The sequence below is a fragment of the Patiria miniata genome, unplaced genomic scaffold (genome assembly GCF_015706575.1).
Source record: "Patiria miniata isolate m_02_andy unplaced genomic scaffold, ASM1570657v1 HiC_scaffold_7, whole genome shotgun sequence".
Classification (NCBI taxonomy): domain Eukaryota; kingdom Metazoa; phylum Echinodermata; class Asteroidea; order Valvatida; family Asterinidae; genus Patiria; species Patiria miniata.
Window position 1 is genome coordinate 4281240 of NW_024037074.1, and position 12323 is coordinate 4293562.

Consider the following 12323-nt stretch of genomic DNA (forward strand, 5'->3'; position numbering starts at 1 on the left):
CTAGGGTTAAAGTTCAAAGGTGAACATGCTACTGATTTTATACTCCCTCAGCCAATCGGGGTGCAAGAGGTCAGAATGAACTTCTGCTTGCGGTGATCTGGAACCGCATTGACCTGGCGAGGAAAGAACTTGCCATGAACAAGAACTGGATAGACCAATTCCAAGTAAGTATTCATTATAATTATTCTTATTATTTGTTTCTGGTAATGAAACCAAGGATTCCTCAAAAGCGCCCTAGGCACTCAGTGTAACACAATACTCCTGACAAAGTTTCTTATAGAGACCCCCTACCATGTTCTTACTCAAAGGGTTTCTTATATAAGAATTCTTTAACATTCTGACTCAAACTTTGGTCTCTTATAAGAATTCCTCAGCAACGATAAGAAATTATCAGAAGAAATTCTGACTTGAAAATATGTTATAAGAATCTTACCATATTCTTACTCACTTGTAAGGATCTTATAAGATTCTTACTCGTTTACAAGAAGCTTATAAGATTCTTATAAGATTCTTATAAGAATCTTATATAGATCTTATAAGATTCTTATAAGAATCTTATAAGATCTTATAAGTTAAAATTGTACGGGTGGTAACTCGGAAAGCTTCTTGTGGGATGTGGACGTAATGTGTAGCTCGCAAGCCTGATGACACCTGAAGAGAGAAAACAGTGAGAAGCAATTACAGTTCTAGAGGTGGGAGGAAAACCCCAGAAGAATATTCTGGGTAAAACCCACGAAATCAGGTAGGGACTGAAAACCAATCCACATGTTGACCAGGACAGACATCGAACCTGGGCCATAGAGGTGGAAGGCGAGGAAAGAACCACTGCGGCAACTTGACTCAATTGAAGCACACCAGCTTTCCTATGGAAAGGATTTTGTAGCTTTCCTGTTCATGAACAATTTCGATTACTGCAACCTTTCCTGCTAGGCTTAATGCTTGTATTCCCAACAATAAAAGACTACATATTGCGATGGGGTGTTGCAAGTGAAGTTCCAAAAACAGTTATCGAGTGGCATAAATGATGCCGTATTTCATTTCAGTTAACCCTCTGGTGCACTGGGCTGTCACTAGCGAACTACCCAAGAGTTGTGATAATCTGTGCAACTTTTTGTGCACTGCCTAACTTACTAGTCTCCTTATCGCCCCAAACCGCCATGCCTGGTACTCCCAGCTCCCCCTAAACAGGGAATAAATACAATATGGTGCAAGTACTAATGGTGTTTCTCTTGAACTTAACAGTCTAATGGGCAATTCCACGGTTACTCACTTTACATTTTGGCTGTGCTTTTGAGTTTCCTTGGGCTGTAATTACCTTACTGAATAGGTTTAATAACTGTTATCCCCATGGTAGATAGAGTAGACCAAGACCTACCTAAGCACCAAAGATGACATCCAGAAAAATGTGTTATGTATGATAATCAAGACGCACGAAATATGTTACTCACATTACAAAAGTGTAACGGAGTAACCAATTTTGTGCGTCTTGTTCACCGTACATAACACGTTTTTCTGGATGTCATCTTTGGTCCTTAGGTAGGTCTAGGTCTACTCTATCTACCATGGGGATAACAGTTATTAAACCTTTTCAGTAAGGTAATTACAGCCCAAGGAAACTCAAAAGCACATCAAAAATGTAACGTGAGTAACCGTGGAATTGCCCTCATGGCCTTTGTTCAAAAATATGCTTGGTTTTTCTGTGTGCTTTCAGGAGATCCAGTTGGCCGAGTCATTGCAGTATGCCCTCATCCATGATCAGCATAAGTTTGTGGAGTTTTTCCTTGACAGGGACTGCATTGATCTTCAGACATTCCTGACGAGGGAGCGCCTCATAGATCTCTACAGTCAGGTTGGTCAGGCATTACTAACCCTAACCATCCCAAATCCTCCAAAATCCTTTTTGGAAATTGGAGGAATTCGCAGGATTGAGGTTACATGGCAAAAGTGTGTTGCTGATTTCAGAGGACACACTATGTCAAGGTCTTGGGCCAGACCTTGTGTTGTTTATGCTCAGCCTAGCATAAATTTAGTCCTTGATTATACTTGAAATCCTCTGCACTGCTCCAGGATGTCACTGCCTCTGCATCAACCTATTGAAAGTCATAGCCGGAAGATTTTGCAGGGTTCAGGCAGTGGTCACCCCTCCACGGACCATATTTACGGTGACGCTCGCGAACTTTACACCAGAAAGCTATGAAGCCCTTCAGACACCGCCAATATTCACGCTGTTAAGTTTTGTTAAGAACTAAAGTTCCTGACAATAGAGGGAATTTACCAGTTTTGCGGATTCTTGTTGTCTTCAGTTTTCATGAGACCGTCGTTTACCTGAGTTCCTGAGTACCCATGTTTTACTTCAATGAAGGGTATATCCGGTTACCGTACTGCTCATAAATGCACACCACTATGATGTTCTGGTGAAAATAACGTGCTTAGAAAGAAGTCTGCACTTCACTCGCATCCTCAGCAAGAGGACTGCACCCGATTTCACGAAGCACTGCGACGCGTCGCAACTCAAGTTACGACGTGTAACACGTTGCAACTCGCGACGCGTCGTATCATCCATTTCACGAAAGTTGCGATGTGTTGAATGCGTCATAAGTTCCTTGACAACGGCTTAAAACACGTCGCAAGTTACGATGTGTCTAGTGGTCATCGCAAAATAAGAAGAGTCCCTTTCTTAGCCAGTTTAATGCCATAAACATTACATAAACGAGATTATAATACCGAGGCAATGTGTGTAAAGTTGTACATTTGTGTAAATAGAAAATTCATTAAATAATTATGAATTAGACTGGAATATTGCAGTTGAAATTTCAAAGTAGCTATACAGTCCACTAAGAGCTTGTTTTCCTTCACAATTGCATCGCACGACCACCATTTTGTTTTACGTTTTAACAAATTTTGAGCAAAGATCCAACGACTCTTTGTTGAATATCAGACGACTATTTACTGTACGCTGACCATATACATAAAACAGTCACCGAGTTGTGCTATAAATACACCTTCGACGCGTCGCACTTACGATGTGTTTCGTAAGTTACGAAGAGTTTGATGAAATCGGGTGCTGATCTACCAGATTTTTGAAACAAATGTTTTCAACTGTTTGTCTTGTTTCTATTCCAATAAAATTTTGTACAAAAACTGACATTTGGGGATGCACTCCCTTCTTGAGAGAAATAAGCTTTTTTCAACTTAGCTCATCAGATTAAATTATTGTTAACTATAGACATTGCTTTGCACCATTGAGAATTTAGCTCAGCATGCTTACTCTGCGAAACTATAGTTTTAACAGTTCCGTTATTTGTTTTTTTAATCCTAGGTTGGCGCTCGAACTCTCCTGTGGAAGTTGCTAATTGACGAAAGAAAGGCAAACCCGATCAGCAGCAAACCCGATCTTAAAGATGTGGGCAACATCCTGAAGAGTCTGATTGGGCTCAACAGCTTCAATCCGGAGTATTTGAGGAATGACGTTGAAGGTACGTTGGTCTTTTATTTAACTGAAAAAAGGACATCACTGGAGTTTGATTGAATTGAAGTAAAATTTGAACAAGATTGTTTTAACTTTACAATCCAGAGTATTTGAGGAATGACGTTGAAGGTACGTTTGCCTTTCATTTGACTGGAAAAAAGGACATCACTGGGGTTTGATTGAATAGAAGTAAAATTTGAACTAGTTGAGTTTAAATACATGCAAGCGATGAAGAGTTTCAGCTAAACTTCTCTTTTGTTCGTGTTGATCAAAACAGACCGATGCCATTGTGGAGAAGTTAGTGCATACATCACTTGCAGTGATCATACCGGAGAACTGTTTGTGAGGAAAAGGTAGAGGTATTTCTGGACAGTGCTATCTGACTGTTGATGAAAGACCTCTGGTTCTTTTCAGAACCATTCCACATTTTAGAAAATAGTTACTTCATTTGGTGTATCCACAGATGTCTACAAGTTGCACAGTGCATTATGCAAAATAATAGCGCAGTCATCACACGTCCATCATCAAGAGTTAATCACAATTAAGTCCAGTCACAAGTCCAGTCACAAGTCCAGTCACAAGTCCAGTCACAAGTCCAGTCACAAGTCCAGTCACAAGTCCAGACCTAGTCACAAGTAACAAGGGATGAACATTGACAAGGGACTGCCTTTAGCCCGGTTCATACTCTGCGCGAAAGCGAACGCGAATTTGTGACGTCGTGGCAAGTATCCGCGCTGCGAATTCGTAAAAGTTAAACAGATTTCAACTCAGCGAATTTCGCAGCGAACGTTTCATGACGTCAAATTCGCTTCGCTTTGCATTCGCATGAAGTATGAACCGGGCTTTTGTCAAAGTTCATATTAAGGGAGTCATCAGGTTGGTGAAGCGGTACTTTCCTTGCCTTCCACCGCTGTGACCCGGGTTCGAATCCCGCCTGGGCCAATATGTGGATTTGGGTTTTCAGTCCCTGCCTGATTCCGTGGGTTTTCCCCAGAATATTCTTCTGGGCTTTTCCTCCCACCTCTAAAACTGTAATTACTTCTCACTGTCTTCTCTCCATAGGTTTTTTTTTCAGGCTTGCGAGCTACAGTGCCTAGGGTGCTTTTCAGGAATCCTTGCTTTCATTACCAGAAATAATTAATAATAATAATAATATATATAACTGGAAAATATGCACCATTAGGGAAACATTCCCATAGACTTGTGCACAAATAATAATCTGACTTTCCTGATGACCTTTCACCCCAACTTTCACCCCTTGTCCTACCCCCACCCCCCAAATCTGGGTATTTTTACCATGAGCAATCGATCTAGCCCATTTGCGACGATAAAATGTTGCCTCTAAATAGAAGCTGAGGCATAAGGGAGACATTGAAACGTCTCCCTTATTCCACATGTCAAAGGCAAACCTCCCACACTAGATCAGCGTGGAATGGGAGAAATATTATCGCAAGGTAAAATCTGGACTTTTCCATTTTACGAGGTGAAGCCGAGTGAACTGGAAAAGTCCAGATTTTACCGAGCGATAATATCAGGCATGCAACTTTTCCTCGGATCAGCTGATTTCCTCTTTATTTCCCATGTGTGCCATTGAAAATAGAAAAGCACTGCACAAAGTCTTGGAAAGATTTGAATTCCCTCTTTTTTTGTGGACTCCCCAGTTGCATGCCTGTAAAAGTCCTCTCATTTCACAATTTAAAGCCACTGAATATTTGTTTTATACCTATAATCCTTGTCATTTGATATTTTTGAACTTTTACTTTAATACAAAATTGGTGAAAAATGTATTTCTCTCTTCCAAACCACCCCTTCAAGAACCCAACGCTGTAGTGCTGGCTCTTTGGAACAATACGTGCAACGCTGAACGCGCACATCAGCATGCAATGCACACAAATACCGCGTCATGGAACAAGAATGATCCTAACTGTTCAATAGTATTTCCCATTTCCCATGGGCGGGTAGTACTTTTTGAGCCCCGGCGTGAATTTCAGTAATAACGAACAACACGTGATGTGAATTCCACCAATCGAATGACAAGGATCTGTATGTTGGTTACATAATATAATTTGGGATAGTAATGATAATAACAGCAGCTTGTGACATGAATAGGAGCAGTATGGCTGTGGTTATCATGGACCTGTCATGAACTGTCATAAATGCAAAGTCTCCAAATTTTGCAAACTATTTCAAGTGTTTAGTCTATATATTTCGTATTAAATTGCCCTTGATTCCTTTCTACATTGCGCTCTAGACACCTTCAGCAAACCGTACCATGAGCTGTTGGTCTGGGCTGTTCTGCAGCATCGCAAGAACATGGCCTGGGTGCTTTGGAAGCATGGCGGGACGTCCATAGGGGGCGCTCTCCTGGCCAGCAAGCTACTGAAGAGCATGTCGAGACTCGTCAATGAGCCTGGCATCGCGGACGAAATGCTTCAGCATGGCCGGTAGGGGGTCAATCCATTTAGTTGCTGCATGCACTACCCCAAATCACCCTTGGTGATCCTTTGAGCCTCAGGAAAATAGAATGCACCGTGGATCACCTCGGGAGGCTAGTTTTACTATACCACTTGAAGCAGTCAATATTTGTATAATATCCACCTGTGGATGAGTATTCCATATTTTGTTTGAGGCACGAATGCATTTCATTATTCTGCTCTGGTGTGCAGGCTCAGCAAGGGCCTTTCCAATGCTCTTGCTGCCCCACCCAGGTCTTGGTATGCCTTTAGTTTTGTTGTACCTTCTTAATTGTAACAATGGACTGCACTGATGGTTGACTGCACGTCTCATCAGTGGTGTCTTCCATGCAGTATATTCCCCTCTGCGCTATGATTGCAGAGGTATTCTTTACATCTGTGTGACTGAGGACAACTAAATTGACCTATTGCCGTGTGCGAGTTAGCCACGCCCCTTAGACAACCCTATGGAGTTTTTGTACACTCAGTTTTGTTTGTCTCATATTTTGCGCGTCCCGCGTCCATTTGTATATCATGTAATTGGACGTTATTTCACAAGCTGCGTTGACGCGATTCTAACGCGATTCTACCGCGATAGGTCGATTACATGGCTAGGCGGGTGGCTGTTTTTTTGTTGTATTAGTTTTGCCACAGGGCATAAATATGTAGCGACTTTTGCATTGTATAATTTAACCCACCATCCATCGATTTGTTCTACAAGTTTTGCCGTTGGGTGTGGCCCATTCTATTTCAGTTTCTTACTTATTTCCATGGGTAAATTTATGAATGTGAAGCCAAGACGAAAGTCCCCAGAGGGAACAAACAATTTGATTTCTTGAGACCCAAATTTGTGTTCCCGTGTTAATTATTTTGAGTTTACGTGACTTTTGTATATTCAACTGGGGGGCGTGGCCTCCGTAAGAGGTTCTCCGTTTCAATATTTTCTTGGAAACTGTAATAAATATGTCTCGATATTGCATGTACTTCCAGAGAGTTCCAAGACAGAGCCATCAAGGTGATGAACTGTTGCTACGCAGAGAACCAGCATGCTACGTGGCTCTTACTCACTCAGGTCCTCCCTGATTGGGGTAACGCCACCTGTCTGGAGTTTGCCTTCGCCGCTAAGAACAAGCTGTTCATCAGCCAGGCAGCTGTGCAGAACCTCCTGCAGAAGCTGTGGATGGGGAGGCTGGCTGCGGACACAGGTCTCATGGCGGTAAACATTCTTATAGCTATAGTCCATCATTTGCAGCTATCCGAAAAGTAACTGGCGTAATTATTGTTGAAAAACATACTTGGTTGAAAGATAGTAAGGGGACTAAACTCCCTGTGAAATTATTATTTCTGGCAAGCTGTCATTTTGAAGTAATCAAAGAAAGAAGGCCTTTCTAACGGTGCTTTTTTAGACGCACTGTAGGAAATTTAAATTAGAAGTTCGTTTTGTTATTCAGCGAAGCACGCGCAAGCATTGGCACGACGCACACACACGCGCGGTTGCTATAATTCGTAGCTGCAATCCCCCCCTGGAGGATTTTTTTTGACAAATTTTTTTGTCAGCAAAAATTCAAATAACTGTTTATAGACTTCTTCTGACATCAATCCCACCAACTGAGACCAGCTGAACAACCTTTACAATGCGCCGTGAAAATGTCCATATAATATGTAGTATGCATAATAATGGTCAGTTTTGAAGAGCGCCCCCATTTGGAAGATGGGTTTCCATCTCTCCCCCCCCCCCCCCTTTTGATTTTACGGAGGGCAAGTGTCCTGAGAAAAACATGTTTACATTTCGGCACAGATGTGCGGTTGCCCCCCCCCCCCCCCCATTTTATTACACAACGTGGTTCTTGTTAGAGGGGACGGTGTTTGGCTAGGATTTTCAGGTTCAATGGTTCAACCTACTTTATAGGGGCACTCACAATGTTATTTGGCTATGTTTGACTGAGGGGCTGGTGAAATATGAAATTATTTGTCCAAAACATTTGAGAGTAATTAAAACATTTTTAAAAACTGGACTTGATTTAGAGCACAATGGGTCGGGCACAGTTTTGATCCAACATGGTATCTGGTGAGCTAACATATCGGCTAAAAATGGTGTATGAACGTACATCGGGCCAAATATCGTTTTAATATTCCATAGTTGAATGCTGCATAATTCATGTCAGGTGTGTGTCGTGGATTTCTCCGATTTACCATGGTAAATGTTTTTGTTTGACCAGATGTGGATCTGTACGCTGATTCCCTTTGCCGCTCTGAGCCTTGTGAAGTTCACCCCCAGCGACAAGCTTGCCAAACCCACAGTGAAGGTACAGACAATTTTTTGGGTTTTGTTCTGCCTGATACAAATAACATAAATAGCTTGTTGATCCTAAACCTTTTCAAAAAGCAGATTGTACCACAAAGAAGAAATACTTCTCTTGCCTTTTATAACACATCATAACACACCTCAGAATGCTGTTTACTAAAGAGCACGCATCATAGACCGACATTCTTGTTTTACTTTACTCTCGAGGACAATGCTTTGTGTTTCCCTTTGTCCCTGTAATATAACACTCTCCCATAGACTAAGCACACAAAGTTACTACCACAGAGGACCGTTTCCAACAAAAGACCCAACTCCCGAGGACTGAAAGGATCTGTTGTTCTCCCTTTGTGTGTCGGTCCTCGGGGGTTAAGTAGAACACGTACCAATGTTCCAACGCGGGATCACCTGGTGTTTCTGGGCCGTTGCCAGTGCGAACAACGCGTGTTCCCAATTGGAATAGGCGATGTTTCCTGGTGGAATGCTCCAAGCGTTCCAACTTTTAAGACATTCTCTTAGTTGAGAAATGGCACTGATAACCATTGTAATGTGAAGATTATTATAAGATGGAATTTTGCGTCGGGGTGATATAAATCAAATTAGGTTTTGCCCTTCACCGACGTTTTTTTTAAACACTGTATACTCAGTGTGTTACCTCCCGAGTGAAAGTTGGAAAAACTCACTCGGGTGGGACTCGAACCCACGACCTCCTGCTTTCTAGTGCAGATGTCTTACCACTCGACCACCGAGCTAACGGGATCGGTTGGCCGGTTCGAATCTGATGTACATAGCAGCGGGTATGCATAAACTATTATAAGATGGAATTTTGCGTCGGGGTGATATAAATCAAATTAGGTTTTGCCCTTCACCGACGTTTTATGCACTAGAAAGCAGGAGGTCGTGGGTTCGAGTCCCACCCGAGTGAGTTTTTCCAACTTTCACTCGGGAGGTAACACACTGAATATAATGTGAAGATTGTTTGAATAAACTTTAAGGTAAAGGGTACGCAGCTATATGAGTTTGTGTATGTAGCTTGTGAAACTTCCCACTTTGTTTTGTCTGATCGTACAGGTAGTACCTTCTTCACCCAACAGAGGGGTGTATGCGGTATCAGGAATCCCGAACAATAGGTGGGAGCTGTTTAAGTACAACATTGGAGCAAGTTCGGGCAAGGACCATTAGTCGACTAGTGGTTGATTTGTGACGTACCTTACGCCTGCGCACTGATAGCAAAGTGCGAACATCTCTAGTCAAACGCTGGTCAAAATGTCATCGCAAAACTTCTGGACCCTGGCTCCCTGCTGTACGTTATGAATGCGCGCGGCTATTGGTAACCAGCGATGCAACCAGGCCCAGTTGGCTGGTTCCAAATAGTCAACTAGCGTAATCAACCATCGTCGACTAGACAGAGTTCGGGTTAACTTTAGTCGAGCTATGGTTAACCATTGGTCAACTATAGTTCTTGCATAAACTTGCCCTCAGGTTAAGCAATGACAATAACTTGATTGCTAGAGCCGTAGGAAAAACAGTTCTAGACAACAACAATGAAGCGAGTACTATTTCAAGATGATAGACTTGACAATAGAGCTGTTACTCAGTACCCAGATAACTGTCTTCAATTGTAAATCAGGTTTTGAATCCTGCCTACCACTGGGTTACAGTCAGAACACTCTCAGCCAGTGTTGTACCGGTAGTACTCGTACTCGTGCTGGAGTACATTTTTTGGTACTCATACTCGCACTCATACTCTGGAAAATATACTCATACTCACACTCATGAGTTCACAAGAAGAAAATTACTCAAAGTTGTACTCTTCATTTATCTAACTGTAAAAAAGACATAATTACCAGCGCCTTGAGTGGCTACTTGTTGGTAGATACGTGCACTATGAGCTCCGTGCGCTAACAAAAGAGGGCGCCCTTTTACCTAACAATTACGTCCCATTGGCGGGACATTTAGCTGGTTGACGCGCACCGTTCCTTGTGTGTGATGCACGTACACCATGGGATTTGTACTATGTACACGCAGTGGTACGGCCACGCATAGCGGCAAAATTGCAGTCAGGCAAGATGGCGTCGGTCGGTCACCCACAACTGTACTTCCTTTGCCGGTGAGGGGGTACTTGGAACGGAGCGGATATAAGACTCCGGTATTATTTTTATCTACTTGTTACAAAATACCCATACGCTTACTCGTACTCTTGCAATACTCTTCTGCAAGAATTTAAAAAAATAAAAATTGAAGAGCAACATGCAGGAAAAGACAGTTTTCTACTATTTGGGTTCATGCTCATACTCGCACTCATGGCAAAGTAGTCGTACTCATGGCAAAGTACTCGTACTCATGGCAAAGTACTCGTACTCATGGCAAAGTACTCGTACTCATGGCAAAGTACTCGTACTCATGGCAAAGTACTTGGACTTATGGCAAAGTACTCGTACTCGTACTCGAGCAAAAAAGTACTCGACTACACCACTGCTCTTAGCTGTTTACAATAAAGCCTTGCTGCATGTAGAGCATGCTGACATATCCCCGAGGAAAATCTTTACTTGTTTTGTTCCCCAGCTACCGGTACCTGGATGAAGCTGACGGTCAGTACAAGTCGCTCCAGAGAAGTTTGTTCCCCAAGCTGACCCCAGAGGCACTAAATCAACCCTCCCCAATCTTCTGGTTGACTAAGCTCTTGCTGTTCTTTAAGGCTCCGGTCATTGGCTTCAGTTATCACCTGGTGAGCTTACAGTAGATCTCTTGAAATCTCTGATACTGTACGATATCATGTATGAAAACTAATAAAATCATTTGCTAAAATGTGATTGTAACAAAACGCCATGGTCCAGTGGTTAGGGTGTTTGATTCGTGTGCCGCAGTGTGGGTTCGAACCCTGATGGGGTACATGGTACTTGTGTTCTTGGGCAAGACACTTTTCTACAATTGCTACTCTCCACACAGGTGTGTAAATGGGTACCTGTGGGACCAGATAGCGCTGATCTCAAGCTACTGCAGAACAATGGTCTCAAAGCCAGATGAAAAGGGTTACACTGTGAAGAGCTTTGAGAGCTTTGGTAATAAATAATTTTGGGGGATCATCCTTACTCGCAGCTGAGAAGCTGAATTGCGAAGGACGCGGCTAAGCCGAAGGCATGTAAAGGCGCCTTTGGCAGCCGCCATGCGACCCACGTCTGACCACGGAGCACAGCCAGAGATCAAAAGTGTTTGATTTTTTTGCGGAGGGAGGAAAACTGGAGAGCCCGGAGAAAAACTTTTGTGGCGCAGGAGAGAATCAACGCACAACTCTACTCACATATGGTCCGAGCTGGGAATCGAACCCGGGCCACACTGGTGAGAGGTGAGCGTTGTACGCCGTAGCCACCCGTGCCACCATATTAGCAGCGTTTTATAGTTTTCAGCGTCATGCCAATCTGATTATCTCTCCTGCTATTTAAACAGCCACAGACAGTCAAAATTCACTTCCACTTTCCCCTGCCATACTTTGAACAAAGGCTAGTCACCAGCAGTCAGATCATATGTCAAGCAAGCACTGTGACTAGTCAAACTCAGTCAACAGACAAAGCAGGCAAGTTGTGGTCACAGCTGTTTTATCACTTACCAGGAGTCAAAGCATAGCTGTATCAAGCTACTTAAACAGTCCCAGCCAGTCAATCCTGCTTTGTAGGCTGGGAATTCTAAACTGTTGAAAAAGTCGCTGGTTTGATTTTACTGAAAAGGACTACTTGGCACAGAATGTATGCATAGGAGGGTTTACAGTAACATTAATAATAAAACCCTTTTCTCCCAAATATCACGACAGAAAACATCCTAAACAGGAAAGGGACATAATAAACGTAAGGTTCTTCAACCCATGTTGTTCTTTAAAGATTTCTCTTTTGTTGGAAATCCACCAAAACCAAACATTCTGGTAATGCAATCATTTCAAAAACTAACCCCATCAATCCAGAAACATTAAGCCTTCACCTAAAATCAGGCAGTACCAGAGTGTGAGTTTTGGTGGTTTTTGCAAGTGTTATGCAACTCACGCATGCAGTTGGGTATAAGGCAAGGAATGCAAAACTCGGGGACTTCAGGTTCAAAAGAACACTGA

At 42.7% G+C, this 12323-nt stretch overlaps 1 protein-coding gene across 1 annotated transcript in view; it reads left to right on the plus strand.

Annotated features, from left to right (window-relative positions):
* Positions 1-12323, plus strand: part of LOC119745869 (transient receptor potential cation channel subfamily M member 2-like) — a 33583-nt gene that overhangs the window by 11400 nt on the left and 9860 nt on the right. The window contains exons 10-17 of the mRNA XM_038222519.1: positions 52-164; positions 1712-1849; positions 3320-3476; positions 5721-5913; positions 6913-7138; positions 8142-8228; positions 9296-9354; positions 10790-10952. Coding sequence (XP_038078447.1) covers positions 52-164; positions 1712-1849; positions 3320-3476; positions 5721-5913; positions 6913-7138; positions 8142-8228; positions 9296-9354; positions 10790-10952 — 1136 coding nt within the window. The remainder of the gene's footprint in view (positions 1-51; positions 165-1711; positions 1850-3319; positions 3477-5720; positions 5914-6912; positions 7139-8141; positions 8229-9295; positions 9355-10789; positions 10953-12323) is intronic.